This window comes from Agaricus bisporus, assembly GCF_000300575.1.
Source record: "Agaricus bisporus var. bisporus H97 unplaced genomic scaffold AGABI2scaffold_12, whole genome shotgun sequence".
Lineage (NCBI taxonomy): Eukaryota > Fungi > Basidiomycota > Agaricomycetes > Agaricales > Agaricaceae > Agaricus > Agaricus bisporus.
The window spans coordinates 805,208-831,345 of NW_006267347.1; the positions used below are offsets into that span (position 1 = coordinate 805,208).

At 45.3% G+C, this 26,138-nt stretch overlaps 10 protein-coding genes across 10 annotated transcripts; 9 read left to right on the top strand and 1 right to left on the bottom strand.

Annotated features, from left to right (window-relative positions):
- Positions 1 to 633: 633 nt before the first annotated feature.
- Positions 634 to 2,030, top strand: AGABI2DRAFT_122127 (hypothetical protein; the record flags this gene model as incomplete). Its single annotated transcript, XM_006456150.1, has 5 exons — positions 634 to 735; positions 795 to 892; positions 960 to 1,003; positions 1,059 to 1,497; positions 1,556 to 2,030. 5 exons carry the CDS (start codon positions 634 to 636, stop codon positions 2,028 to 2,030), a joined length of 1,158 nt encoding a protein of 385 aa, XP_006456213.1.
- Positions 2,031 to 2,710: 680 nt separating this feature from the next.
- Positions 2,711 to 4,531, top strand: AGABI2DRAFT_195429 (hypothetical protein). The gene is made up of 9 exons (XM_006456151.1): positions 2,711 to 2,844; positions 2,895 to 2,928; positions 2,980 to 3,065; positions 3,124 to 3,276; positions 3,333 to 3,368; positions 3,421 to 3,509; positions 3,676 to 3,852; positions 3,903 to 3,947; positions 4,002 to 4,531. Exons 1-9 carry the CDS (start codon positions 2,742 to 2,744, stop codon positions 4,212 to 4,214), a joined length of 936 nt encoding a protein of 311 aa, XP_006456214.1. The 5' UTR covers positions 2,711 to 2,741; the 3' UTR covers positions 4,215 to 4,531.
- A 1,011-nt stretch (positions 4,532 to 5,542) lies between these two features.
- AGABI2DRAFT_146117 (hypothetical protein) lies at positions 5,543 to 7,181 on the top strand (the record flags this gene model as incomplete). Its single annotated transcript, XM_006456152.1, has 8 exons — positions 5,543 to 5,835; positions 5,898 to 5,927; positions 5,989 to 6,012; positions 6,096 to 6,217; positions 6,278 to 6,361; positions 6,412 to 6,935; positions 6,997 to 7,029; positions 7,095 to 7,181. 8 exons carry the CDS (start codon positions 5,543 to 5,545, stop codon positions 7,179 to 7,181), a joined length of 1,197 nt encoding a protein of 398 aa, XP_006456215.1.
- A 1,001-nt stretch (positions 7,182 to 8,182) lies between these two features.
- On the top strand, positions 8,183 to 10,662 carry AGABI2DRAFT_122130 (hypothetical protein; the record flags this gene model as incomplete). The annotated part of the gene is made up of 11 exons (XM_006456153.1): positions 8,183 to 8,271; positions 8,422 to 8,574; positions 8,627 to 9,005; positions 9,059 to 9,170; positions 9,221 to 9,274; positions 9,326 to 9,500; positions 9,565 to 9,655; positions 10,130 to 10,277; positions 10,324 to 10,490; positions 10,543 to 10,556; positions 10,614 to 10,662. 11 exons carry the CDS (start codon positions 8,183 to 8,185, stop codon positions 10,660 to 10,662), a joined length of 1,431 nt encoding a protein of 476 aa, XP_006456216.1.
- A 291-nt stretch (positions 10,663 to 10,953) lies between these two features.
- Positions 10,954 to 12,119, bottom strand: AGABI2DRAFT_180930 (hypothetical protein). The gene is made up of 4 exons (XM_006456154.1): positions 11,959 to 12,119; positions 11,745 to 11,840; positions 11,223 to 11,468; positions 10,954 to 11,159 (listed from the first exon to the last, which is right to left on the bottom strand). The coding sequence occupies exons 1-4, from the start codon at positions 12,022 to 12,024 to the stop codon at positions 10,971 to 10,973; spliced, it is 597 nt and encodes a 198-aa protein (XP_006456217.1). The 5' UTR covers positions 12,025 to 12,119; the 3' UTR covers positions 10,954 to 10,970.
- Positions 12,120 to 13,054: 935 nt separating this feature from the next.
- Positions 13,055 to 13,544, top strand: AGABI2DRAFT_195431 (hypothetical protein). The gene has a single exon (XM_006456155.1). It carries the CDS (start codon positions 13,126 to 13,128, stop codon positions 13,423 to 13,425), a length of 300 nt encoding a protein of 99 aa, XP_006456218.1. The 5' UTR covers positions 13,055 to 13,125; the 3' UTR covers positions 13,426 to 13,544.
- Positions 13,545 to 16,772: 3,228 nt separating this feature from the next.
- On the top strand, positions 16,773 to 18,297 carry AGABI2DRAFT_195432 (hypothetical protein). Its single transcript, XM_006456156.1, has 5 exons — positions 16,773 to 17,094; positions 17,147 to 17,204; positions 17,259 to 17,450; positions 17,504 to 17,556; positions 17,612 to 18,297. The coding sequence occupies exons 1-5, from the start codon at positions 16,822 to 16,824 to the stop codon at positions 18,167 to 18,169; spliced, it is 1,134 nt and encodes a 377-aa protein (XP_006456219.1). The 5' UTR covers positions 16,773 to 16,821; the 3' UTR covers positions 18,170 to 18,297.
- Positions 18,298 to 19,095: 798 nt separating this feature from the next.
- AGABI2DRAFT_122133 (hypothetical protein) lies at positions 19,096 to 20,960 on the top strand (the record flags this gene model as incomplete). Its single annotated transcript, XM_006456157.1, has 10 exons — positions 19,096 to 19,178; positions 19,231 to 19,275; positions 19,333 to 19,485; positions 19,541 to 19,898; positions 19,960 to 20,071; positions 20,120 to 20,173; positions 20,222 to 20,396; positions 20,446 to 20,536; positions 20,591 to 20,697; positions 20,750 to 20,960. The coding sequence occupies 10 exons, from the start codon at positions 19,096 to 19,098 to the stop codon at positions 20,958 to 20,960; spliced, it is 1,389 nt and encodes a 462-aa protein (XP_006456220.1).
- Positions 20,961 to 23,016: 2,056 nt separating this feature from the next.
- AGABI2DRAFT_122134 (hypothetical protein) lies at positions 23,017 to 23,400 on the top strand (the record flags this gene model as incomplete). Its single annotated transcript, XM_006456158.1, has 2 exons — positions 23,017 to 23,319; positions 23,371 to 23,400. 2 exons carry the CDS (start codon positions 23,017 to 23,019, stop codon positions 23,398 to 23,400), a joined length of 333 nt encoding a protein of 110 aa, XP_006456221.1.
- Positions 23,401 to 23,702: 302 nt separating this feature from the next.
- Positions 23,703 to 25,683, top strand: SDH2 (succinate dehydrogenase iron-sulfur subunit). Its single transcript, XM_006456159.1, has 7 exons — positions 23,703 to 23,879; positions 23,945 to 24,016; positions 24,073 to 24,256; positions 24,310 to 24,572; positions 24,628 to 24,703; positions 24,759 to 25,434; positions 25,623 to 25,683. The coding sequence occupies exons 1-6, from the start codon at positions 23,748 to 23,750 to the stop codon at positions 24,833 to 24,835; spliced, it is 804 nt and encodes a 267-aa protein (XP_006456222.1). The 5' UTR covers positions 23,703 to 23,747; the 3' UTR covers positions 24,836 to 25,434; positions 25,623 to 25,683.
- Positions 25,684 to 26,138: the final 455 nt, after the last annotated feature.

Here is a 26,138-nt window from a genome sequence, read left to right on the forward strand (position 1 = left end):
CCAAAGGCTGGCGTCTGAGGAACTCAATGGATGGTTCACTCTCATGTCAAATCTCCTACTAAATCGGTTAGGTTTATCTATGGCAGCGCCGAGTAACCCGAATTGGGCGACGGCGATTAAAAGCACCACATGATCATGATGCATGTTGAAGAACGAGAATCTCTTGGTGCTCTCTTGGCTGCTTGATTTATATAAGTCTGGTGCGTTGATTCAGGATGACACTTGTTTTGTTCCAGACCACTTCAATTCCATCAAACGTACCATGCAAACTCGGGTTTAGATCCATCAACCAATGATAGCAACAATTAAGTTCTCTTCGAACTTAGTGATATACATCCTACACTTCTTCACTCGGCGTGAGTTATGGCGACACGAACGGGGATCAAGATTTGGGTGGTTGCAGTAGGAGTGGGTAATACATACTTACCTCTTGCGCGGAATCAAAGGTGAGAAGAATGACGATTGGGACAAGAATGGAATATCACTTTAATGAATACATAGATGATATCAGGGATGATATCTAAATCAAAGTTCATCTGACAGCTTGTTGGTTCATGTTGACAGAACTGTCAACGAAATAAGACGCCCACTTGTCAACATAGTATCACCCTCTCCCCACCACCTCCGGTCTTAATGCCTCCATTCCCAAATCCCGACACCTATCTGAACCACCTTACGCCGGAGGCTGGAGCTCGATTTGAGGGAGTGAGGAATCTATGTCTTGCGGTACTCGGTGTGCGTTTTTTTTGTTTGTGATTTTTTGAAGGAGCTTACTGATACTTATAATGGTGTAGGCGACGATATGGGATGACCTTCTTTATCTTCCTGAGGATATTAGGATCCTCCGGAAAGAACCTTTTCGAGCCGACATTTTTTGCTTTTTCTTTTCAAGGTCGGGGAAAACCTGAATGGTCATTATATATATATGATTCACTGATACGCGAGTCGTAACTTACCAGACTATTTGCCCTCACTTTCGTTCTCCTTGCCGTCATCCAACAAAGTACGACAAAACACAAACAAAAAATATCTTCTCTAACTCATTCTTTTTCTTTCAGCGGGCCCCTTGGGAAACTGCCATGGCATGGAAATTAGCATTGGCATAATCTGCTATTTCGCTATGCTCTGCACTACCTACCTCTTCCTCCAACGTATCCGAACATTATACACCGGATCGAAAAAAATCACGACCCTTTTCTCGATCTTATGGCTTATAACTCTTGGAGCCACGACTCCTTCCGCGTTTGGCGTCAAAATGGCGTATATACCTGGAACTAGGTATTGTGTAGCATCGAATGCTGAACGATATGTCGCGACGGCGGCATTTGTTAGATTTGCGTTTGATACGCTTGTGTATCTTGCGGTTGCGTATCATCGCGTTTGTGTAGAGGGCAAGACTCCGAAGAATGTGTTGGATGGACGGGAGAAGCAAGGTTCCGGGTTGGTGCCTTCCGGTCTCTACGGAGCCTTCTTGCGAGGTGGACAACAATATTATATGTAAGCGTTCGTTCTAGGCGATGATGAATATGAACAAGCCTTTATTCATTTTGAATAGCATGGCTATCTGTTTAGATTTTCCTATTGGAATTCTGATAGCACTTCCCTCAACGCCTGTGGAATTCAAACTCATGCTCACCTATCCCGCCGTCGCTCTATCTGCATCTATGGCATCTCGCGTTTTTCGGATTTCGAAAGAAGGTTCAGTTCGTGGTCGATCTCAACCTACAATACCTATTTCCGATGTCAATTTCGCACATAACCCGAGGCATGTTAAATCGACATTGGGTATTCATAATCATGATCAAGAGACGTGTGAATTGAGAACGACGGCTCAGATGGGTTCGACGTTGCCTTCGCATAGTCATACGCATGAGGCGCAGGGGAATGGGGTTGAGAGGAGGATGATTACGATTGTGTTTCCGCAGAAGGATGGGGTTGTGGAAACGAGGAATGATCCGGATGGGTCGGCGAAGGATACAAGTTCGTCGACGTTTAATACGGATAAGGGAGAGATTGCTACGGAAACTTGAGCGGTAGATAATGATTAATCTTTTGGTGTCCATTCGTTTTTCATGTATTTAATATATATATTTTTTAGTTTCTCAATTTGAGATATAAAGTGCACACGAGTTTCGAGCGGCCCTGATCGTTGCAACGACTCCAATGTGATCAATATCACGATGACCCTTTTCCAATATTGGCTTGATGCGTACAAGTAATCCCATGGATGTGAGTGGGTGGAGTTGTGCGTAGTGCACATGCTGCTAGTGGCAGTTTCCGCTTATCACTCTTAGTGGATTGGGAAGGGATGGAAGCTTCTTTGTTGGTTCTCTGATGACAAGAAGAATCTGTGTTCAGAGCGTATATACGCATATCGCGCGATTATTGTTAACACTACGAAGGCTATATATATGTATGGGTGCGAGTCATCCGAAACAGATCCGTTTCTATGAGAACTCGGGAATACAAGGAGGGAGAGAGAGGAGACCAAGGTATCTCCTTCTGCATTGCGGATGACGTCAAATAAGAGGGATTTTCATCAGCCAGCACTGGATATCGGACGAGTACGCAGAGCGTCATGGCGAGCCCGAAAATCGGAGATGGGAAAGAGGAGAGGTGGGGGGAGGGCAATTGAGCGGGTGGGAAAGTCGTGAGAGCTGCCCGGAGCTGCAGTCCGACACGATAACCCAGTCGTGGGACCTTTATATACCTCCTGTTCCTTTCTTTCTGCCACCACATCCATGGCTTCCTCACAGAATCTTCCCGGTGTATCGCCCCCGACGCCTGTCCCAGCCTCTGTCGCTTCACCACCCAAGAAGCAGCCATACCCGTTCTATCTCGGAGGTGCGTCTTTCATTGTTCCTGGTAGTTCCACGTCTCATACCTCTCTTCAGGTGTTGCTGCCACGATAGCGGCATCCATTACTCAGTAAGCTCAAAAAGCCATAGTCGTACAACCGCGCCTCATCGTGTGTCCTAGCCCGCTCGATCTCACGAAAGTGCGATTGCAGGCGTCAGGTGATAAACGGATGATTGAGAGTTTAAAGAAGACAGTTCGAACTGCAGGCGAGTAGCCCTTGTACTCTCAATGCTTGTCACATCCTCAGCCTTACTTCAACACCAGGCGTTCGCGGTCTTTTCGATGGTATCACCGGCACTTGGCTCCGTCAGATGTCCTATTCAATGTGTCGTTTTTGGGCATACGACGAAAGCAAAAAGCTCATTGGAGCTGGTAAAGATGCCCCTGCTTGGAAACTCGCCGCCGCTGGTAGCATGGGTACGCCTCTTCTTAGTGGAGCTGCTATCATCTATCTCATTCTGGCCGTTTTATAGCCGGAGGTATTGCAGGGTTCATCGGCAATCCCGGAGGTGTGCTTTCTGTCCGTTTTGTCCAGGTCCGACGCTCATGCTGAATGATCAGAGATCGTGATGGTGCGCTTACAAGGAGACTTTGCCAAGCCTCCTGAGAAGCGCTTCAACTACAAGCACTGTTTTGATGCGCTGTTCAGAGTGAGTAATATTCACCCCTATCTTTAAGGAGTAATGCCTGTTTATCCCGAATCCGCTGATGCAACTGATGCGGGGTAAACAATTCAACATGTCATCGCGGCTATACTTACCCAGCATGGTGTTTTGACCCCTAAGTACGTTGTCGCTGATTCGTTCCTCGGTGTAGATTGTACGCGAAGAAGGCGCGTCTGGTCTTGGTCGTGGCGTTGGACCAAACGTGTTCCGTGCTGTTCTCATGAATGCATCGCAACTCGCTTCCTACGATTTCTTCAAGGCTGAATTGCTCAAGACCAAGTATTTCGATGACAACATCATGTGTCACTTTACTGCGTCGTTTGCTGCTGTGAGTTTATATGTCTAAACACCTCGTTCGTGGGCTGACATAACGTATAGGGTACTGTCGCTACGACTATCTGCTCTCCCGCTGACGTGCTCAAGGTATGTTGAACACACCTCGCGTCGTTTGTCTCGATTGATTAACTTTTTTATCAGAGTCGTATCATGAACGCCTCCGGTCCCGGCTCCAACTCGACTGTGGCTGTCATCCGCCAGTCCATGCAGAACGAAGGAGCCATGTTCATGTTTAAAGGATGGCTTCCTGCATGGACAAGGTTACAACCCACGACTATCCTTATCTTCTTGACGCTTGAGCAATTGAGGAATGGTGTGGATTGGAGTCGTAAACAAGGTTATACCTTGTTTTAAAACCTGCAGGCGGAAGGAATGAGGTGGGAGAGAAACTTTTGGATCGAAGGTAGGAGGTATCATGAGCATGAGGGTGTGCGACGATTGATAGGGATGAGGATGGTGTTTTCGAAAAAATTGCAGTTGCATTATAATCGGAACTTCTCGTGACTATATATACTCGCAACCGCGTCTTTCTTCTTTTCTTATTTTTTCTGTTGAACACGACTGCTCAGTGCTGTTAGATGTTTCCCTCCCTTCCCAGCATCTCCATTTCTCTCTAGATCATCGATCATCTCCCACCTACCCAACGTATCCCATTTGTCCTTCGCGCATTGTTTCTATTTATTCTTCATATTTCTTTGTTTCATACATTTGATCTTTTTTTGTGGCATTATCTTTTTTTTTTTCTTTGCTGTTATATATCACACAATTACTTTCGTGTTTAAAAACTCTGTTGGTTTTCCACGAATTTTTTTTCTTGGTGGGAATGTTCTTCCCCAAATATTGTTGTTGTAGCGAATGTTGGATACGTGTCAGTTCTTGATGTAGTGAAAAAAATGTGTGTTATTTTTGTACAACTTTTTGTAGGAGATGTATGTAAATACAATAAATACAAAGAAAAAAAAAGGTTTGGTTGGTGAATCCTGTGCAAATCGCTTCCCTGTTGTTTGAAATGACGCTGTGCGTTCATTTGTGAAGGAGGTGTTTCGGCGTTTCGGAGTTGCGGTTTTTGGGGATGGGGGTCGGATTTGTTCGGGATTGTGAAATTCTTTTGATGTTCGCCCGATTGATATTTTTTCTTCAGACAATTCGGCCCCCTCTGCTTTGATGTGCTTTTACATTGAATTATTATTATCATTGGAAAAAAACAGCGAAGCTTTAGCGGTGAACTTTTGGCGGGCCGGTGAAGATGGGTTCTTCGGAGAAATAAAGACACGGCCCGGAGGATGGGAATCCGTTGGTTGAACTCTTGTCATTATGAAAAGGATAGGTAGTCCGTTTCACCCGATATTATTGAAATGTGAAAAACGAAACTTGGAGTATGAGTGAGTTCAAACTTGAAGTTCAATTTTTTTGTCAAATGATGAAACTTTCGCTGTTTATTTTTTAAAAAAAGTCTAGATACCTTTTTCTTTTCAATGGTGAACAACAGCGCGGCCCGCCTGTTGGATGGGAATGGATTCTTGAGATGAAATCTTGTACCAAGTGATATGGCTTCTTTCTTGTTGGTTCGCGACTCGTGAATCATATGGTTCATACGACGTATGGTACTACAAAAAAGCCTTATAGAAAGGGTGTTTTCAATTGGATTCAGATCCACGACTCGCACAAAACAAACTTCGACGATGGTCTTCTCATCATCAAGTTTTACACTGCTCACACTTTTCATAGTCATATCCACTGTTTGTGCTCGTCCACAGTCTTATGCCATATGGGCAGCCGACTCGGGTATACAGCGACAGCAAGGAAATGGTCTTGGTGGGGATGGGAATCCTGATGTATCTTATGAGCATGGAGAGTTTCAGTGGGGGTTGAGACAACTTTATGAAAGAACGGGGGAGGAGAAGTATTTTGAGTATATAAAAAACGGGGTGGATAATATTGTTTTTGGGAATGGGACTGTGCATGGGAATTATAGGTGTGTTTTTTTAGCTTGTCGGAGGAAGATTTAGTTGCTTTTTTTTTTTACTTGGTGTTTAGGTTGAGCGATTTTAGTCTTGACCCGGTAAGGTGAGCTTGATTTATATGCGAATGTTTTTTTTTTCGAATACCGAACTCATTTGACTTATAGAACCGGTCCTTCGTTCCTTTATCTGTAAGCCATTTTCATAGCCCTTCCTATCCTTTGTATAGGGCTCAAAGTCCTTTCTCTTTCTTTTCTTTTCTTTTCTTTTGTAGTCTCGAAAAAACGGGTGAAAGGAAATATCAAATCGCCGCGGATGTATTCAAATCCCAACTGGATTCTCATCCCCGTACGGCTCAAGGACAGTTTTGGCATAAACTCAGATATCCGAATCAAGGTGCGCATTTGGGAAGAAAGGAAAAGAAAAGGATTAACTGGCTTTTTTTTTTGATTATAGGTTGGCTTGATGGGATATATATGGGTGATATTTTCTATGCGGATTATACGAAACGATTCCAACCAGATAATACTACAGCTTGGGGTACGAACTTCTTTCTTTTCTTTTTACTTTTCTATTAAAGTGCGAAATAGATGATATCGCGAAACAATTCACTTTGATGTATCAAAACGCCCTTCAAAATGCTACTGCACCCAATAACCTCCATCTCTTATATCATGGATACGATTTTTCTCATCAAAAAGTATGGGCATCCCCAGATAGAGGTCATTCACCTGAAGTTTGGGATCGCGCTTTGGGATGGTTTTCAATGGCTCTCGTCGACATTCTTGAAACATTCCCACAAGATCATCCAGGATATCAATCTATCTTGTCGATTTTACAAGACATTGTACCTCACATCCGAGATGCCGCGGATCCTTCTACTGGAGTTTGGTGGTTAGTGATGACTCAACCTGGGAGAGAGAAAAATTATTTTGAGAGTAGTGGGGGTGCGATGTTTGTTTATTCGATGTTGAAGAGTTTGAGGTTGGGTTTCGTGGAGGATACGGAGGATGGGAGTATTGCTAGGGCGGCGAAGAAGGCGTATGGCTATATGACAGAGAATTGGGTTGTGGAGAAGCAGGATGGAACTATGGACTGGTTGAATACCGTCATCGTGCGTGGTTTACAGATATTCTTTTGGTTGAGTTGTTTGAAACTAACGGTGGAATGTTTAGGTGGGGAGCTTGGACCAAACTGGAGATTTTGATGTGAGTGTTTAAATTCCGATTTGCGTATGAAAGAGTATTGACAAACCTTTCGCGGGGGCGTATAGTACTATGTTAGTCAAGGATTGAGAGTGAATGATTTGAAAGGTTTAGCGGCATTCTTGCTTGCCAGTTTAGAAATTGAACGTCTGTAAACTCAGTAGCTCTGAATATTGAACATATCCGCTCGCTGTTTTTCATTTCAAATGGGAGATAATTAATTGTCTTCAAAGATTTTCCGCTTTTGTATGGGCGATTTTCGTGGCCGAGTACTGGCTCGTATATACCACTTTTTAAGTCATCAGGCATCAGGCATAACTCCTCACCTTCGAGACGTTGTTGATCTGGTGACTGGAATTTGGGGTCGAAGGCCATGAAGTTGGAGGTGTGAAGGACAGTTCTGATGGAATTGATAATGATGTCAGAGTGGCGTTCCTGCTGAGTCGCCAGGTATACATCGGACCATTGTATGAAGTTCGTACCTCAGAGATCCCGTTTCCCGGATATTCGACTCAAGATCGTATTGCTGGCAAAGTCAGTTCTCGAAAGTGGAACACCGCGCGACGAAATATGTTCTCGGACGGTCCCGTGTGTGTGTATGTCTATTTGGATCACTCAAAGCTTGGCCATCAATATAACCCTTTGGCTTTTCTATTCTTACTACGACCTGACTGACCTACGCCGTCGCGTATTTCGAGTCGCGTGTCGTACTACTCTCAATCCTTACCTTATATAAATCCCACTCTCCCACCCCAGGATCATTCACAGAGAGGTAGTAAGGGTAAGGAACGCTCCCGGGGTGACCTACTCGCATTCCCTGCTCCGATCTCACCGCCTGGGATTGAGGGCTCTTGGAGCTTTCGATTTTCCGTTCACCAATTCTTCACGCAGTTGCCTTTGGTATATCTCTTTTACTCTGAACGTTATCTGGTTACCACGAGATATATGTGCAGTATGGCTTGGAAACGCATCCTCCTGTCTGCGATCGATAAAGCTTCAGTTAAACTCAATCCGCAGTTTGCGCAGTGATATTACGGACGACTTACTTAGAAACACCATCTGTTCAGCATCGTGTATAACACGATGAGGGGCCTCGTACTTTCCATGCGGATATATAAGGGCCACCCGGGTAGCTTCAAGACGATACACTTTCAGAATGCCTACTCGCAAGCCATATACTGGTACTGAGCGCAAACTTGTCCTTGCATTCGATGTTGGGACTACCTTCAGTGGCATTTCCTACTCGTGAGTTCGAGCAACTTATCAGAGGTTATGCCACTCAGATACATCCAACTATAGAATACTTGATCCAAGGTTGGTTCCGAACGTGCACCCTGTTACAAGGTTTCAATTATATACTTGTTCCATATACTTACTATATTAACCTGAAATTAGGTTCCCCGGTCGCTCCCAAGCAGGCGGCGATGCGAAGGTACCGACCGTTATTTATTACGATCAAGTTGGAGGCGTTGGCGCCATTGGCGCAGAAACCGAGAGGGAGGACATGGACACCCTCGCCGAGGAGTTGCATTGGGTCAAGGCAGAATGGTGAGAACCTCCTTTTGAGCTGAGAATTCACAGTAAATGTCATCTTTTCCAGGTTCAAGTTGCATCTTAGACCAAAAACTCGTGCCACGACTGGGATCTCGGAAGAACTACCTCCCCTGCCTCCCAGAAAGACCGCCATCGACCTCTTTGCTGACTTTTTCAAATATATGAAGCAGTGCGCAAAAAAGTATATCGAGGAGACTCACCCTCTTGTTGGCTCCAACCTGTGGGGACTTGGGAATGAAGTGTACATCTTATCGCATCCGAATGGATGGGAAGGCGCCCAACAGACTTTGATGCGAGATGCTGCGGTTAGGGCTGGACTAGTCCCTGCTACTCGCGAAGGGAGGGAGCGAATTACATTTGTTACGGAAGGCGAAGCAAGTTTGAACTTCTGCGTCGACAAGGGATTAATGAATGAATCTATTCACGTATGTAGCAATTCATCGCTCACATGAAGTCCATCTAATATGTGCACTTGAAGAGCGGCAATGGTGTCACCATAGTTGATGCTGGCGGCGGAACCCTTGATATCAGCACATACGCCAGGAAATCCACGGTAGAGCATGAATACGAGGAGATCGTCGCTTCCCAATGTACGCGACATACCGGGTCATCTGGATATGAATGCTGACAATCCTGCTAGGTCACTTCAAAGGATCTATCTTCGTCACCCGTGCTGCTGCAACTTATCTAAACGGTCGAATATTGGTTTGTTATAGATAATCCCAGCATCTGACGTACCTTGTAGAATACCTATGGGATTCTAATTTTCACGAAGACGTCAAATACATGGTCGACAAATTCGACAAGGCAACAAAATTGGGATTTCGCACTCCGAAAGATCCTCAATACATCAAATTTGGAAACGTTCGTGATAAAGACCCGAAACGAAACATCAGAGCTGGTCAACTCAGACTAGACGGGTATGCCTTTTTCATGCTGCTATAGACGAAATACCATGTATAATGCCATCCTTCCGTTCCTCAGCCATGTAATCGCCAAGTTTTTCGAGCCATCCATCCAATGCATCGTCGATGCAGTCATTGAACAAAGACGCCTTGCCTCCAAACCGGTCACCGTAGGTGATCAACCATATTCCCGACCCAAACTGAGAGAATTTTCCCTAGACCGTCTTCCTCGTGGGTGGCTTTGCTGCAAGCGACTACCTTTTCTCGGAGTTAGAATAGAGGTTAATGCGGCAAGGATTCAAAGTTTGTCGACCGGATCCTCATTTGTGAGCCATCAACAAACCATCCTTGCCTTTCGATCGCTAACAAAGATGAAGGAATAAGGCCGTCCCTGACGGTTCTATAGCAGGATATCTGCGTCCAACTGTGCGAGGACGTGTGTCCAAGTACACCTACGGTGCTAAATGTGGTCTATCGTACAACCATCTATGTCCAGAACACACCAAACGCAAAAAAGAGTGCCTCACAGATTTTGACGGGGACACCGTACTGCCCGGAGGTTTCTCTAGCATTCTTGAGAAGGCAAGCATAATCTGAATCTGAATCCATCATTGTCAAACCTGATTGTAACCTCAACTTTGTAGAACACGCATGTCTCCGAAAGCAAGGAATTTAGAGCCTCGTTTATCAGGGGAGTACTCCGTAAGGAAATGATCGCCAAAGCCGCGGTTACAGAAGTAACTTGTTATCGAGGAGCTGTCACACAACCAGAGTTCGTGGATCAGGACCCCAGTAAGAACAGCCCATTCAATTCTGTGCTGAGCTAACGAAATCACAGAAAATTTTCATGACGTCTTTGCGGTGCGAGCTGATCTGACGAATCTTATTGCGGGCCTACATCCGTGCGTTGGAAAAACAGGGATCGTTCACTTTAAGATGGAATATGAGATAATCATATTGTTTGGCTTGACCGAATTCAAGGCCCAACTGGCCTGGAAAGAGAATGTGAGTCTCTCTGATTCCTATACATTCTTCACTTACAGAAGTATCTCCCAAGGGCGTTGAAAAGCGGTAAGACATTTTATCCACACAAGCTCAAGACCTTCGAGGCTGATAAAATCTCACTAGTGGCCCTGCTGAAATTTTGTTTGATACTGAAATCGAATACGAGGAGTGATGCTTGGTTCCTCTTGTGAAAGCGATGTCATACGGTGATGCTCGAGGGGTTCGTAGTATAACGAATTGATTGTTATTTGAAATACAACTAGAAGGCCAGGCCTGTAGCGTAAGTTCAGTGAGCAACCACTGCAGCGGATCTGGCATCATCAGCCCTGTTGGAGACGAAGTCTCTAGTGCCCACCAGGTTGCGCTAAATTACGCGCAGCATGCGTGGGCGGAAAACAATGATCACTTTCAAATGTCTTTTTTTTCAAGATGATGGATTATTAATAACTCTCCACCTGGTCGAGTCACGATTGCATGCATTCAACTTTCGTCGATTGTCCTCGCTGTGGCCACAACTTTGTGCATACAAGCGGGCTGTATGAGCCTCAGGCTGAGCGCGCCACCAAGCTCGTTGCATTGGCCCCTCCGGAACGAATTTCTGATCTTCAAGATCAAGTCCGTAGTCTTGATGAGCTGATTTCTCGACTCAATCAAGACAAGGCCAATGTGCTACACAGAATAAACGGAATGCGCGACAAGACGAGGCATATACCACCCGAAGTCCTATCTCACATCTTCCTGTATGTCCGTCCACCCATCGATTTTCACAGTCACCTCCCTCCCAGGACCGATGAATGGCAAACAGAGTGTCAATACTTCCGAAGGGACACGTATCATAGGGAAGAAGATCACCATATTAAACTGGCTGGTGTTTCCCACCGCTGGCGGCAGATAGTTCTCTCCACTCCTCAACTTTGGACTACCATTTCTGTTGGGGTTTGGGCTCCTTCGATTAAATCCCATCTTACTCTCCTCGATCTATACAGTCGACACGCGGGGAATTTCCCAATTTCAATAGAACTGGACTTCAGATTCCATGCAATTCGGTGGAAATTGGAAGAAGATCAACGCGCAAGGGAACAAAGTATCGCCTTGTTAAAGCCGATCTTCGAGGCAGTCTTCACCAGAATTGCGCCCAAGATACATCACCTCACCCTTATCGCCCCTCCTTCAGAAATTCTTTCTGATATTGACCAGAACTTCTCCCTGTGTAATTCCCTGACTATATACACGGTAATGCCGCCAGATAGGTACCAGCCAGAACCCGAGCTTCCACACTCGCTCGCTCACGCCGCGGAACTTCCCCATCTTCAACGCGTGTTTATGTTTCGTTTCAACTTCGATTTCACCCTTCACTGGGTATCGATCACGGTTCTACACCTTTTTTCAATGCCCATTTCTGCTGCCTTCGACGCTTTGACAAAATGCCCGAACCTTGTCGAATTCAAGAATACGCTGGCCTACTCACGTGTTTCGCTACCGGAACGAATCGGAGCCGAACCAATCGAACATGAGAGCCTGGAGTCGATGTCATGTGATGATACACTGGATTTGTATCGTCACTTTCGGTTCACAAGCCTGCGCACCCTACAATGGGGTCATATAGAAAATAATTTACGTGGACCTCGTCTAGACATCTTTTCCAACCTGCCATCAACCCTAGTATCTCTCACCCTTGGTCGGATATCGCTAAAGCCGGGATTTTATCCACATTCTCTACTTCAATGTGTCCCTCAGCTTCGCGAATTGCGCTTTTTGCGGTCTGAGGACCATGTCATTGAATGTGCTATTTGTAGTATCGGTCGGCCTCCGATCTCAGGAAACTCTACCACTCACAGATCAGTGATCCTGCCCAACCTTCGCAAGTTGTCTATATGTGCCTATATGACGGTTGATTCGGGAATGGCTGTTGACATGCTGGAAGCAATATATTCTATGAGGACGGGAGAGGAAGATTTTCATCTGGACGTTTTCAAAATTGAATGGGATGCAGAGGCTGCAGAGAGGTTACAGACGCTTGTGTCTTCGGGGTTTAACATCAAAATTACGACAGACGCGAAAATTCCAGACAGCGATCCTTGGAAAAATACGTGGCAGTAACAATGTATGTACTCGCTCTGCTCTTGTTAGAAGTTTAAACTAACCAGTGACTAAGCATGGCCGCAGGTATTGTTAACGAGATGAGTCATTGACCCCGTAGATGTTTGGTATCGACATTGTGTCCTACTTGACTGTCTACTCGTTCTTCGTCGAGAAGCTCAAGAACGTGTGCCGTATCGCCGTCAATCCTCTTGGGCGAGTTCAGGACTCATATTATCTCTTCATATGCTTAATGTCTGCTTCCCTAGATAGTAAAGGTCGCCGCTGTTGTGTATCTCTCAATGCTTTGATCATCAGCATGAGCTCTACGATTATGCAGCACATTCAGTGGATTTCGTTAAGTTGCCCTCTTGATATCGATATTATTCCTCGTCGGCATTTCTAGGACTGTGCATGAGATTGATGCGTTAGACTATCCATTTCCCTTTGTTCTGACATGATCTTTTCTCGTTGGGAAAATGCAGTAAGCGGCTGGGTAGGAGCTTGGTATTGCTTGCATCAACTATGTTTACTCATAACGTTCTAAAATTGTCGCATGACGGTTGCCGCGTATGTGGTCGGCAGTCAACTACCACGTTTCTTGATGGTGGCGAACGTACTCCTTCAATACCCACGTGCCGGCGCGACGCTGTTTAAGACCTGGACACTGCTTGGACACTATCTTGGACTACATATCCCCATGGTCTATTCCTCTGCTATTCTTTATGTCAGCACCTATACACTTTCAAGCTCGCAAACTAGAACGTGTGGACGAATTGATGCCCAGCGCTCAGAACTCCTTTTCGTCGCTCCATCGATTCCACGTCCATCGTTTCAACGACTTGGGAGCCACTGATGAGCCTACCACGATCCTTGAAGCCGAGGATACTCTTCTGACAGCTGTCACTTATCGCCCCCTATTACGCCCGGATTGAGAGTCCTCGGAAGCGATTATTACTTTTTTGATAAGAATCCACCGCTCATAGATGATTCTTACCCAGCACACGCGCAGCCTAGATATTGGAGAGCCTGGAGTATGACAGTGGAAAGATGATGAGAAGGCATAGCGGCCGTCCAGTCTACGAGGCCATAGCCAGATTTTCATCCATGTCTGGTATGAAGAGGCGCGGAATGGTGGCAGTATTTTAATGAACGCTCTGTGTCGCCACTACAAGATTTTTTTAATAAGTTTGTGACGGGACCCTGGTTTTCTTAGAAGTTAGAAGGTTTTAAAGAGCAACACCGAATACTCGATAACTATCAAGTCGATGACTGCCCTCGATATCACCGGCAGCCAAACATAGCAGTTTGCTTGCTTATTTCGTCTGCAAACAGATACAACTACGGACATTTTACCAAGATCTCCCTCTGTCTAGTGAGTATTTGTCCTTCGCGAAGAATCCTTTTGTGCAATGCTACCATGTTATTACAGCGTGAATTCAAATTAATAACCGGCAAGTCGCAGTATACCATCTCGTGGATTCTGTATCAATATGAAAGTCAGCGGTGATGATGCTGCATTGAGGCAGATCAATTCGACGATGATATCATATTTCCTTCCGAGCTTCCTCCCTTTTCCTTCGCTCGCAAGCATCCAGATTTCAATCTTAGTCCCGGTATCTCAGATGATCTTTTACCCTGACCTCTCGTGATCGCAATGCCATCTACAACTTTTGTCATTCATTTGAAAGTCGATTTGGAAAGAAACGCAGATGCTAAATCTACCTCCCAGTGAGAAGATCTCAATGAACCGATGTTTACACTGCAGATAACCCACCATCTCATGCAGTCGACTCCTATAGACTGTCTTACAGTGACTGCGAGATTTGTGACTATAAATTTGGTGTGCACGAGCGGAGTGTTCGAGCCTCAGGCCATGCATCATTGAACAAGCCTGTCGCCGCGGCATTGGCTCAGTTTGGAAGCCTGGCTTTCTGATCTTCGACATCAAGTGTCCTGATGGTCATGGGCTAATTTCTCCAATACAAGGATCTTATCTCACACAAGATCATCAAGACAGGGCCAACATGCTACGCAAAGTAAATGAGATTCGCAACAAAAGGAGCATCCACCATGCAAAATCTGTCTGGCATATCTAGTTTTCCGCCACCCGTCAACTTTCGCAATCACCTCCATCCTCGGCGGAGCGATAGATGGAAAACAGAATTTCACTATTTTCGTGAGATTGTAAGTCACTTTCGGTTTACAAGACTCCACACTCTACATGTGGGTCGTATCGAATATGCCAAATATGTGTACAGATCCTTTCCATTCTCACCCTTAATCAGAATCCACCAACCTTGGGACATCATTTATAGAATTTACCTATTTATTTTTTTCCAGCTTCTCGAGTTACGCTTCTGCATTCGAGGAAGGTGTCATTGAATTTGCCATTCAAAATTTCATCGGGCCTTTGACCCAAGAGCGTCTGCTATCAATGGGCACTCAATCCTTCTCAGTCGGCACTCGTTGTGTCTTAAAATTCGATTTTGAACGTTGGAATCACTGCACACATGGATTTCCCAGGCAGTCAGAAAACAATCAGATATGCATGGAAGGGTCTATTAAGGGATCGTTTTACTTTTCTGGCATGTTTATCGGCATTTTTGGGCATTGTCAAAAAACTGCATCAGCCAAACTTGGGCCACACTCAGTCAAATGCACCTCAAATGACCCACCCAAATAAGTGATTTCTTTCCAAACGATGTGGATTTCCCCGACCTAAATACCGCCTGCATCTACTTTTGGCACCAGGCATACACAGAGTACCATAGCTTGTCAAGCAATTGTCAGGCTTGTCGCTGTTGACTACTTAACTGTGCATCGGGCGACCCGCGTAGGTTCTGATCCTTGATTATTTTTAGTCGGAAGTAATGCTCCCGTTCTCTGATCTCGAACGATTTATAACAGGTAACGTGTGTATGAGGTCTACGGTAAGCCAGGGGTGGACCCCGAGTTTTTACGCACAAGGTCTATGCGTGTGTGGCGCATCTCTCACACAAACTCTGAATCATCATCGTCATATATTCATAGCTGATGCAAGTTCACCTAATCGCCGCGACGTTTGAATGAAGGGGAAAAAAGCCTACGTCCAATTTTTTTCTTGGGGAAAATGACGGAACTGAAAATAGGAACAAATGCCAGGATAGGTTTTCAAGAGTGGCTGAGTTATCTCCCCACACCGCCCAACGAAACGGGACCGATTGAAAAGATACAGTAGATGGAATGTAAACAATATTATGAATCACATAATCAAAGTGCCGAATCAATTTCAGGATGTACAGGAGATCAACTTGCTTCGAGTCGATGATGCTCCGTCTATGTTAATGAAATACTCGAACCTGCTGATTCGAAGATTATTCACTGACGATATGTATGGATATAATAGATGCTATGTCAGCTTAACAGTGGCACACAAGACGTCATATACGACGGAGAGTCATATTTCCTTTATCTAATTTGTTGAATCTTGCCCAAAATCAAGTTTTGACGTTTCTAGGTAGCGGTAACTCCGCCGCCATCGGTCATCAACTTAATTTTGCCACTATCCAAAGTGGCGGTGATTAAGCTGATTGCATCATGACTTTACCGGTGATTAGGCGACGACTAGGCGACGTACACAATAGTTTTGGCGGTACTGGAGGTCACCAGACTCACCGGCAAGTTTCGTGATACAAAACCTATGTGCCAGGGGCCCAGGGCTGTCAAATGCTCGGATATGGCACACTCGCTGTGCTTCATTGAGCGGAGAGAGCCCACAGTTCCCTCAGTTTTCAAGCCTATTGAGAAGAGAAAAAAGTGCATTTACGCTTCTATCAGCATGTTCTTAAGATCTTATTGATCATGATTACACGCGGAGTGATCATGAGCATCAGACCCGGACCCTCCCCTGAAGGGGAAACAGACCCATTTAGAAATTCTCAAGGAATGACATCGCCGAGCACGTTGTTCGGATACCTCTCTTGATTCCCCAAGGGAACATCAAGCGAGAACGAATACAGCATCAAGCCCGACGAAGAGGTCTAGGGTCCTCGCCACATTATCTGAATCAATAAGGAGGAACATCCGACCCTGTCAACCTTAATTGGTTAGTATCATTTTCATTCATTATTCTATTCCTTGCCTGATTTTTTTTTTTGCTTTGACATGCGAATGTGTTTGAGTGGTTCATTTTTAGGTAGAGGCGGGTATCTGCTAATTGTATAAAAGGCGCACAAGAAACTGGTACCAGACACAAGCAGCAACCTCACCAATGGCTCGCCTTTCATCCTTCATTGTCCTCGCTATTGCTCTGGTTTCTTCGACCACGGCTTTCCCTGCCTATCAATCCCTGGGAGGGCTGTCGCAAAGGCAGATAGATTCAATCATGCCTGGCCTTAAAGCAGTCAAGCCAAAGGACCCGCCACCTCCTTTGAAGGACAACGGAACTAAACTCGTCAATGATGCCAAACATCCTTGGAAGCCCCTCCGAGACGGTGATAAGCGAGGGCCTTGTCCCGGATTGAATACTCTTGCTTCGCATGGTGTAAGCTCCAGCACTATATGAGTTAGGAATCTGACCTTGACTAAACCCATAGTGGTTGCCGCGTGATGGTGTTGCAACACCACAACAAATCATCGCTGCCTCTCAAGAAGGTGAGGATCGGTCGTTCTTCTGTACTTCAATTGCAAAATCTTACCTCGTTATAGGATTCAATTTCGAGAGTCAGATCGCAAGGAGATTTACATATTCCAGTCATCTCATTGACGGAAACCTTGTCACCGATCTGCTCAGTATTGGCGCGAAGACTGATAAGACTGGTCCTGATCCACCTGCCCCAGCAAACCCCGGTGGCCTCAACTTACATGGAGTAATTGAAGGCGACGCCAGCATGACCCGAGGTACGTGTGAACGAGACATTTCGCAGTAAAGCTAACGTGTCTCTGATGAACAGGTGATGCATACTGGGGTGACAATTGGCACTTCAACGAGACCCAGTTCTCAGAGGTAAATAGTCAACCCCAAGCTACAAAAGAATACCAACGACTTACCTGGGCAATAGCTCCTTGAATTCATGGATAAATACGGAGATGGACTCTACAACTACAAGGTCGCCGGTGAATTCAGATACCAGCGTATCCAAGAGTCCATTGCGACGAACCCGGAATTTAACTTCACCGGCGGTCGCTTTTTCGCTGCATACATCGAAACGGTCGTCGGAGCCAACTTGTTCTCTGATGGACGCCGGAACGACAGTCAAGTTCCCGCCGACGCTGCACGCGGCTTTTTCCAAGACTCGCGCATGCCTGATGACTTCCACAGAGCCGCCAGGCCGTTCAGCACAGAAGGTGTTGAAGTTGTCATTGGTGCCCACCCCTTCTCTCCGGGTCGTAACGTCAACGGAATCAACACATACACCATCGACCCCAATTCTCCCACTTTCGAGTCCGACGCGGATGGCTGTGCGCAGTATGAGATGTTTGTGAATGAGGCCGTCGTTCCTTTGTATCCCAACCCGACTGGGGTGCTAAGGAGGAATTTGAAAATCAACTTACAACACTACTTTGATACTTTTGGTGGTAAATGCAAGCAGCTATTCCCTTACGGAAGAGATCATTAGATCATAGTCTTTGTCGAGCAGGTGTAATAGAGCGGAGGTATATACTGTTTATAGAATTATGCGTGATAGACGTACTATTGCCAATTTGTAGGTTCTTTACGTGCAGTCTTATAGACGCAATTGTTTTCGTCGATTCCCATATGTTTTGCAAAAGATTTCAAGTTGTCTGTTCGGTGGAAGGCCGGTTATTCCATCAAGGGGAAATACAGTCTGGATTAAGTGGTATGCCTTTGCCTTTCGGTTTTGCCTGAACATTACGAATCAGCTCTGAAAGCATGTTCTTTTGTCTTTTCGCCTACGGCTTGGACCTAGTCATCTAGCATTGAAAAAGCAACCTATATATTCGTTATCTTCGACAGCCTGAACAGGGCGTCGATCTTCGGCCATGTATCAGTGCGTTCGTGGCTAGATGAGGAAAGACGAATTCGAGGTAAGCGTTAGAAGAAACGGTAGATACTTACATAAGCATCATCGGCTTAGTTTTAGTTACCGGAGAGGTGCCGGCGAGCCATCAATTTGAATATCCAGTTAATCCGTTCGTTCCTCTTGACGTCCACGTTCAACAGGCTTCGCTTTAATTCGTTGATAAACTTTTATACATTTGACTGCTTCGACTGCTGTCCCTCTCGAACCCTGCTACCATTGGTACAGTTCCACTTAATTTGTTCAGTCGAGCAATTTCTAAAGTCGCGTGGAGCGTCGGCTTTAGGTGAGTCGCCTGACTATCTTCCGTTAGTATTTGAACTTATATGCAACTCTTTCGTGACTTTCAACATCGTTGTTTCAGTTCACGTTCCCTAAATTTGCGAAGTTCTGGCCAAGTTACACCTTCATCTATTATGTCACGAGAAGCAACGTGGATGACACATGCCACTAGTTGACACTGATGAATTCCTGCGGCCTTTGTTGTAGCCCTCATCCTCCGAATGCCTCCGATTTATCAAAGTACGAAGCGAAAAGTCGTGTTCGCGTTTGACATCGGTACTACGTACAGTGGTATAACCTACGCGTATGCTCTTCCGAATATATTCAAATATTGCTGGCACTTACTTTGGCATCAGTATCCTTGATCCTGGCCGTGAGCCTGAAGTCAAGCCCGTGACGAAGTATGCTTTTATGTCCTACCACGCTTTGAACAACACTAACGAGAAGATCTGACTTAGATTCCCCGGAGGAGCGGCGGTTGGTGGTAACACCAAAGTTCCAACCGTGATATATTATGACCCGGCCGGTTCACCATGTGTCATTGGCGAAGAGACCCAGAGAGAAGGGATTGACGTGTTAGCAGAAGAATCAAAGTGGATTAAAGCTGAATGGTAAATACCTTGGTTTCACTCGAAAATATACATAGTATTTACTTTCAATAATCAGGTTCAAGCTTCATCTAAGGCCAAAGACTCAGACAACAGCAACAGTTTCGGATGACATTCCACCATTACCACCGGGAAAGACTGCGGTTGATCTATTTGCAGATTTTCTCAAATATATGGATCAGTCTGCAAAGACGTACGTAGGAGAGCATCATCCTACCCTGTTATCCTCGGGACAAGTCGAATACATTTTGTCCCATCCGAATGCATGGGAGGGGGCGCAACAAATGCTCATGAGAAGAGCCGCTGTACAAGCAGGTTTGATCACGGATACTCCGGACGACCATAAGAGAGTGTCATTCATCACGGAGGGGGAGGCTAGCTTGGCATGTTGTGTTGATAAAGGCCTATCCATCAAGGTGAGGTTCGAACCACTGTTTCTTGTTGTTGACACAAGCTCACTGGACATTGTCGCTACAGGAAGGAGAGGGGGTTACTATCGTGGATGCAGGAGGAGGAACGCTCGACATCAGTACTTATGCGCGTAGAGGAAATTCGGATGAAGGTTACGAAGAAATAGCGCCCGCCCAATGTACGTCAGTCATCATCAATAGCAGCGCCAATGATTAATTCACTTCAGCATATTTCAAAGGATCCATATTTGTGACGAGAGCGGCTAATAGATATCTCACAGGTAAGATTCTTGTTTCGAAACTCGTATGGTCCAAATAACGATTCGCAGAACGTTTCGAGGAGACTCAATTCAGCGACGATATTCCCTTTATGACCGAAAAATTTGACAAAGCAACGAAATTGAAATTTCGAGATCCTACAGACCCTACTTATATGAAGTTTGGAACTATACGCGACCATGACCCGAATCTCGGCATACGCAAGGGCCAACTTAGGTTGGAAGGGTGATTGGTCTTTTTCTCTAGAGGCAGATCAGCTCTGACAGTGTCTAAGTTATACTATTGGGGACTTCTTTGAGCCGTCAATTCAATGCATTGTTGATGCTGTTGTGGATCAACAGCAGATTGCGTCGCGGGAGACACGTGTAAGCATTTTAAATTCTTGTAAACATGTGTTCGCAATGTTAATTCTACTTCAGACTGTGTTTCTTGTCGGAGGCTTTGGGGCGAGTGACTATCTCTATGCTCAGCTACGAGAAAGATTACTCCTTCATCAAATCAGCGTTCTTCGCCCAGATACATATCTGTGAGTCAAAAAGTAAAAATTGTAACCTCAGTATGGTCATACGGCAGGAAAGGAGCAAAGCCGTCCCGGATGGCGCTATCGCCGGATACCTGCGTCCAGTCATATACTCAAGGGTAGCGAAATACACTTACGGGATACGAAGCAATATCATCTACGACGCAACCAAAAAGGGGCATAAGGACCGGTTATCTCAACGTTTCACTCTCTTCTGCGGCGAAATGAGGCTTCCGGGTGGCTTTTGGACGATACTCAAAAAGGCCTGAACCCCTTTTTTATACTGGCACGTTCCATCCGAGTATTGACGATTAAGAATTTTTTTTGTTATACAGAATACTAAGGTATTGGATACACAAGAATTTCGGTCTAACTTTTTCCTGGAAGCGTCCAATAAAGCCGACTTCGCCAAGGTGAGGAAGACAAAGATTACGTGTTATCGGGGGAGCCTACTGTCCCCTGAGTTCCTTAATGAAGACTCAGGCAAGTTTGAATGTTTTATACTGTCCCTGTGCATGACTTATTTTCGGACAATGCATAGACAACTTTCATGATATATTTGAAATCAAAGCTGATCTATCCAAAGCAATTAATCAGTTAGAACCGTCTCATAAAAAGAAGAAAAAGAAGCAGACGGTCTACTACAAACTCAACTATGATATCATCGTATCATTTGGAACGACTGAATTTAAAGCGCAATTCGCATGGAAAGAAAACGTGAGCCTTTGAGTTTCTACCCTCTAGTAACCTTCCAGTATGATTTACACTTCCACTAGGGCGTCGAAAAAAGGTGGGTCGCGGTGCCTTTTTTTTTTTGCTTTGCAAGGACGAATGCTAGACCATGTTTTGCAGGGGACCCGCCGAAATCCTTTACTATGCTGATCTGGAATATCCCGTCTGAGCCTTTCGTCCTCCGTCCTCCATTTTTGTTTTCTTTGTTTTTTCCAAATATTTTTTGGCTTATCGTTTCCCGTGTATACTATATATTATCTCCTGTTGTATCACCATTTCATTGATATGGAGGGGACTGCGCTTCCGATGAACGGAGAATAATTGACGCGTTGGCGTTTTCTCGTGGTCCTTTTTCCTCTGAACTACCCCGAATTCATATAGATTCAGGAATTTCCAGCGAGAATCACGGTGTTTTCTCATCTCTGAGGTCGTATGATATCCAGTGGGATTGTCAGGTTTTATGAGCGTGAATTAAAGTACCGGGATGATGCCAAGTTTTATCCTCAAAAACCTTGGCGTGATCCTTCCAGCCACCGGTGGAAATTTGAAAGGCCACCACAGTACCATTCCACACCAAGTATAATTCTGTATAGTTCCCATACATTCCTAGCCCCGGATCTCTTGAGTATGCGGTAAGAAATAAGATTAGTAGAAGCGCTGTATTTTGGAGTATGATCATAATGATCCTGATATACAACGTGAAATTGAAGGACTTGAGTCGACGACTTGTTTGCCAAGTAGTTCGAATCCGGTACATATAAGTATGTATGCGTGTGAACCCTTTTCCGAAAGGTCCATGTGGAACGTTATTGGCATTTTTGACTGAACAATACAATTAATGTCAAACATTTCAGCTTCTTTTTTCCACTGTGTGTATCCTTTGTTACGACATTTTTCTTGTCTTGCCTCGAAGAAAAATCGAGCAAAAATACTGTTGTAGACCTTGCCACAGCCTCCAAAAAAGAGGCTGAAACATTTCTATAAGCGGCTTCATTTTGAGTTGATTGGACCCCTATTGACACAGCGGCGGTCCGAGCTTTCATCATAATATGTAAGTAAGTATTGTTAGAACACAGGCGCGCACCGCCCCAAGTCAATGACCGCGGGCAGATCGGATTATAGCCGCAGTATGTGAGAGCAAAAATGTCACCGTCACCGCTGCGGGACCTACGTACTACATGTATAGTCTTTCATCCGGGGTCAGGGAGATGTATACCCCAAGTCACCAGCTCCAATTCCTGGGAAATGGAGCCACTCATATAGTGTTTTCCCGGTAATCTTACCCTGGATTTTTACTCCTCCTGGCTCCTTGGATACATATATATTGTACCGAGTGGAGACGTGGAGACACCGTTGAGGAGGTTTATTTGTTGCATTCCGGGCTGGAAACGTTTACATTTCGTTCTTACCCTTCCCGTCTTTCCGTCTCCCCCCTCCCCCTTTTTTCCTCCCTCGTTTCTCAATTTTCGATCTGGACGTGTAGGACGGTTTTGAACGCTGTGCAGGCGATACTATATAATATTCTGGTATCTGGGAAAGGAAGAATCGAATAATTCCCGCTATCGACTTATACGACCACTACTACTACTATCCATGTCTCCGAACCGTCGTTTTCGTTCTCTTCAACAACCTCAAGAAGGGTACTCCAAATTACATGAACCACAACTATCATCCTATATCAAGAATAACCATTACTCGACTCGGACAGCAGAGGAGAACGAGGATGGATGGCGTTTATCAGAATGCACAGAGCTATTGAGAACAAGTTGGGTTGGTAGAGCTGTTGAGACGATGCAAATTAAGTGGTGGCAGAAGAGAACGGGGTTTACGGTTGATGAAGGGATGATTTCAGAGAATGATTATCGGAGAGATGAACGATTAGTTGCGGCATCAGAGGTGAGTCTCGCGTTATCCGGAGCTTGTTCAGTTACTCATCTTGAATTATAGGGCCGCCCGTATCACTATGACGCTGCATGACCTATAATTTCGACGGTTATATCTTTCTTGTTATTTATGGTTCTGCGTTTTCGATACCCTTGTATTCATGTATATTAGAGAGGGCAATGTGGGGTTGTGGCGCTGTACCTGTGCTCGCAGGAGGGGATGGATTTATGATACATCAGGTTAAAGATGTGTACTATTTGTTACTTTTATTTATGAACATAGCGCGTTGAGAATTGGTTAAAGAGGACTCGGAGAAATCGGCGACATGTGATTGGTCCGGAGGGAGGGCACCGGATGCCCGATCTGGCAAACTTCCGATATCACGCGATGGGTGGCTGTTGTCGAGCTCATTACCACGTACGACGTGCAACACATACAACATGCTCTCCGCAAGCTCACGCTCGGCCTTCACCCGTGCCAACCACCTGACTCGCTCCTTTGCCACCACCGCTCGTGCTGCCCAGGCAGTTCAAAAGCCAGTTCTCGAGAAAGAGTTCAAGATTTACCGTTGGGTCTGTGCTTTTCTCTTGCTTGATGCTTCTTACTCACGCGAGAATTCAAAACGCCGTGTTTTTAGAATCCTGATGAACCTTCCAAGAAACCCACTCTGCAGTCTTACAAAATTGACTTGAACCAATGTGGACCTATGGTGAGTCTGCTGGATCTTCGCCTCCAACCTGTTTCACCCTGAGTTGTTGGTCCTAGATTCTGGATGCACTTATCAAGATCAAGAATGAAATGGATCCTACACTGACTTTCCGACGTTCATGTCGAGAGGGCATTTGTGGGTCATGCGCTATGAATATTGACGGCCAGAACACTCTGGCCTGTTTATGCCGCATTGACAGGGAAGGTAGCAAGGACACCAAGGTCTACCCTCTTCCCCACAGTGAGTATATGCGCTTCCATTGTGCAGGACCGACAGCTTGACGACTCCTCTAGTGTATGTTGTGAAGGACCTCGTACCAGACCTGACGCTGTTCTACAAACAATACAAGTCTATCCAGCCTTGGCTACAGAACGACAACCCCCCTGCACACGAGCACCTCCAGTCCATCGAAGACCGCAAGAAGTTGGATGGTCTGTATGAGTGTATTCTCTGCGCTTGTTGCTCGACCTCTTGCCCTTCATACTGGTGGAACCAGGATGAATATCTCGGCCCTGCGACTCTCATGCAAGCGTACAGGTGGATTGCAGATTCCCGAGTGAGTAGTGTCGTCGAGTAGTTCGGGTTGCATGTTCCTGATTCTGGAATTCTAGGACACTCATGGTGCTCAACGCAAAGAGGTTTTGCAGAATGAAATGAGCTTGTACCGATGCCACACCATCTTCAACTGTGAGTAGTCGCGGATATTTCTTCTTCCGCTCGCCCTGACTGGATTTTGGAATAGGCTCCCGTACTTGCCCGAAGGGTCTTAACCCCGCTGCTGCCATCGCCAAGATCAAGCTCGAGCTTGCCACTGACTAGCCGGCGGTGTTGTAGTCTGGTGTTAGTTCACCCTATTAACTCTGTAGCGAGTTGCATCCCTAAGGAGGGCGCCGCGTTGAGCTCGAGTAGCCGTACTATTTTTCTGGATTCAATCATAGTTTATTGTAGTGCTCGGTGATCTCGGAAATTGTTCTCTTTTGGTTACCACGATGGCTACTTTTGCCAAATCCACGTACAACGCGTCATTCTATTCCGCTTCTCGTCCAAACTACCCCAAAAAACTTTTTAAACACATTTTTGATCATCATCGGCGGCACCCAGATGCGAAGTGGGAGCGCGCGGTAGACCTAGGATGTGGAACTGGTACTGATACATCATTCGTCTCACCATTGTGCTTAGTGGAATTTCGACTTTAGGCCAAGCCACTAGACACCTCAGTTACGCATTATTCCATGAAATCATTGGTCTTGATCCGTCAGCGAATATGATCAAGACAGCGAATCGTGATTTCTTTCCGGGTGTCAATGCTACTTCCGTTTCGAGCATTGCACATACCCAGTTTGAGTTTAGACGTGGCAGCGCGGAGGATTTGAAGAGTGCTGGAATTGAGGATAAGAGCGTTGATATGGTCATTGCTGGTCAGTCTTCCTTTAGGTTGTTCACCTTAATCTTCGTTCGCCTTTAACTGATGAGTTGGATGGGATATCTCCGTGGATCTTTTCTTCCCTTTCTTTTCTTTTGGCTTTCTGCGTTACGGCTCTGTCCATACGTTTTTGCGCGGCATGGTTTTGTGCTTTCTTCTCGTCTGCGACTGACCTATGTTTAGCGCAAGCTTGCCATTGGTTTGATTGGAATAAAGTATGGCCTGAGATAGATAGGGTTTTGAGAGTCGGGGGTACAGCTGCATTTTGGGTATGTGATTCATCATTTTTCAAAAAAAAGACTTCTTCTTTTACTTTCTTTCTTACCCTTTCATATCTTGAGAAAGGAAATGTTCTGACGTTGTTCTTCTCTTCTTCTTCTTTTCATATTTTTCCAGGTATATTCGGAATTCCGATTACCTTGGTATCCTTCGTTGACACCTATGATAACGGCTTTTGCTCAAGGTAAAGGTAAAGATCATGATCCGGTGAATAGTTTAGGATCATATTTTGAGAGGCCGGGAAGGACGATACTTGAGAACCATTTGTTGGATGTCCCGTCTTGTGAGAGTGTTTTGGGAGAGAGTACGACCTTGATCGAGGACAGGGTTTATTTTGCTGGTGAGTTTTTTCTTTTCTTTTCTTTTTGTTTTTGGATAGACAGATGTTCTTATTTGGTTGTTTCTCATGTCGTATTTGAT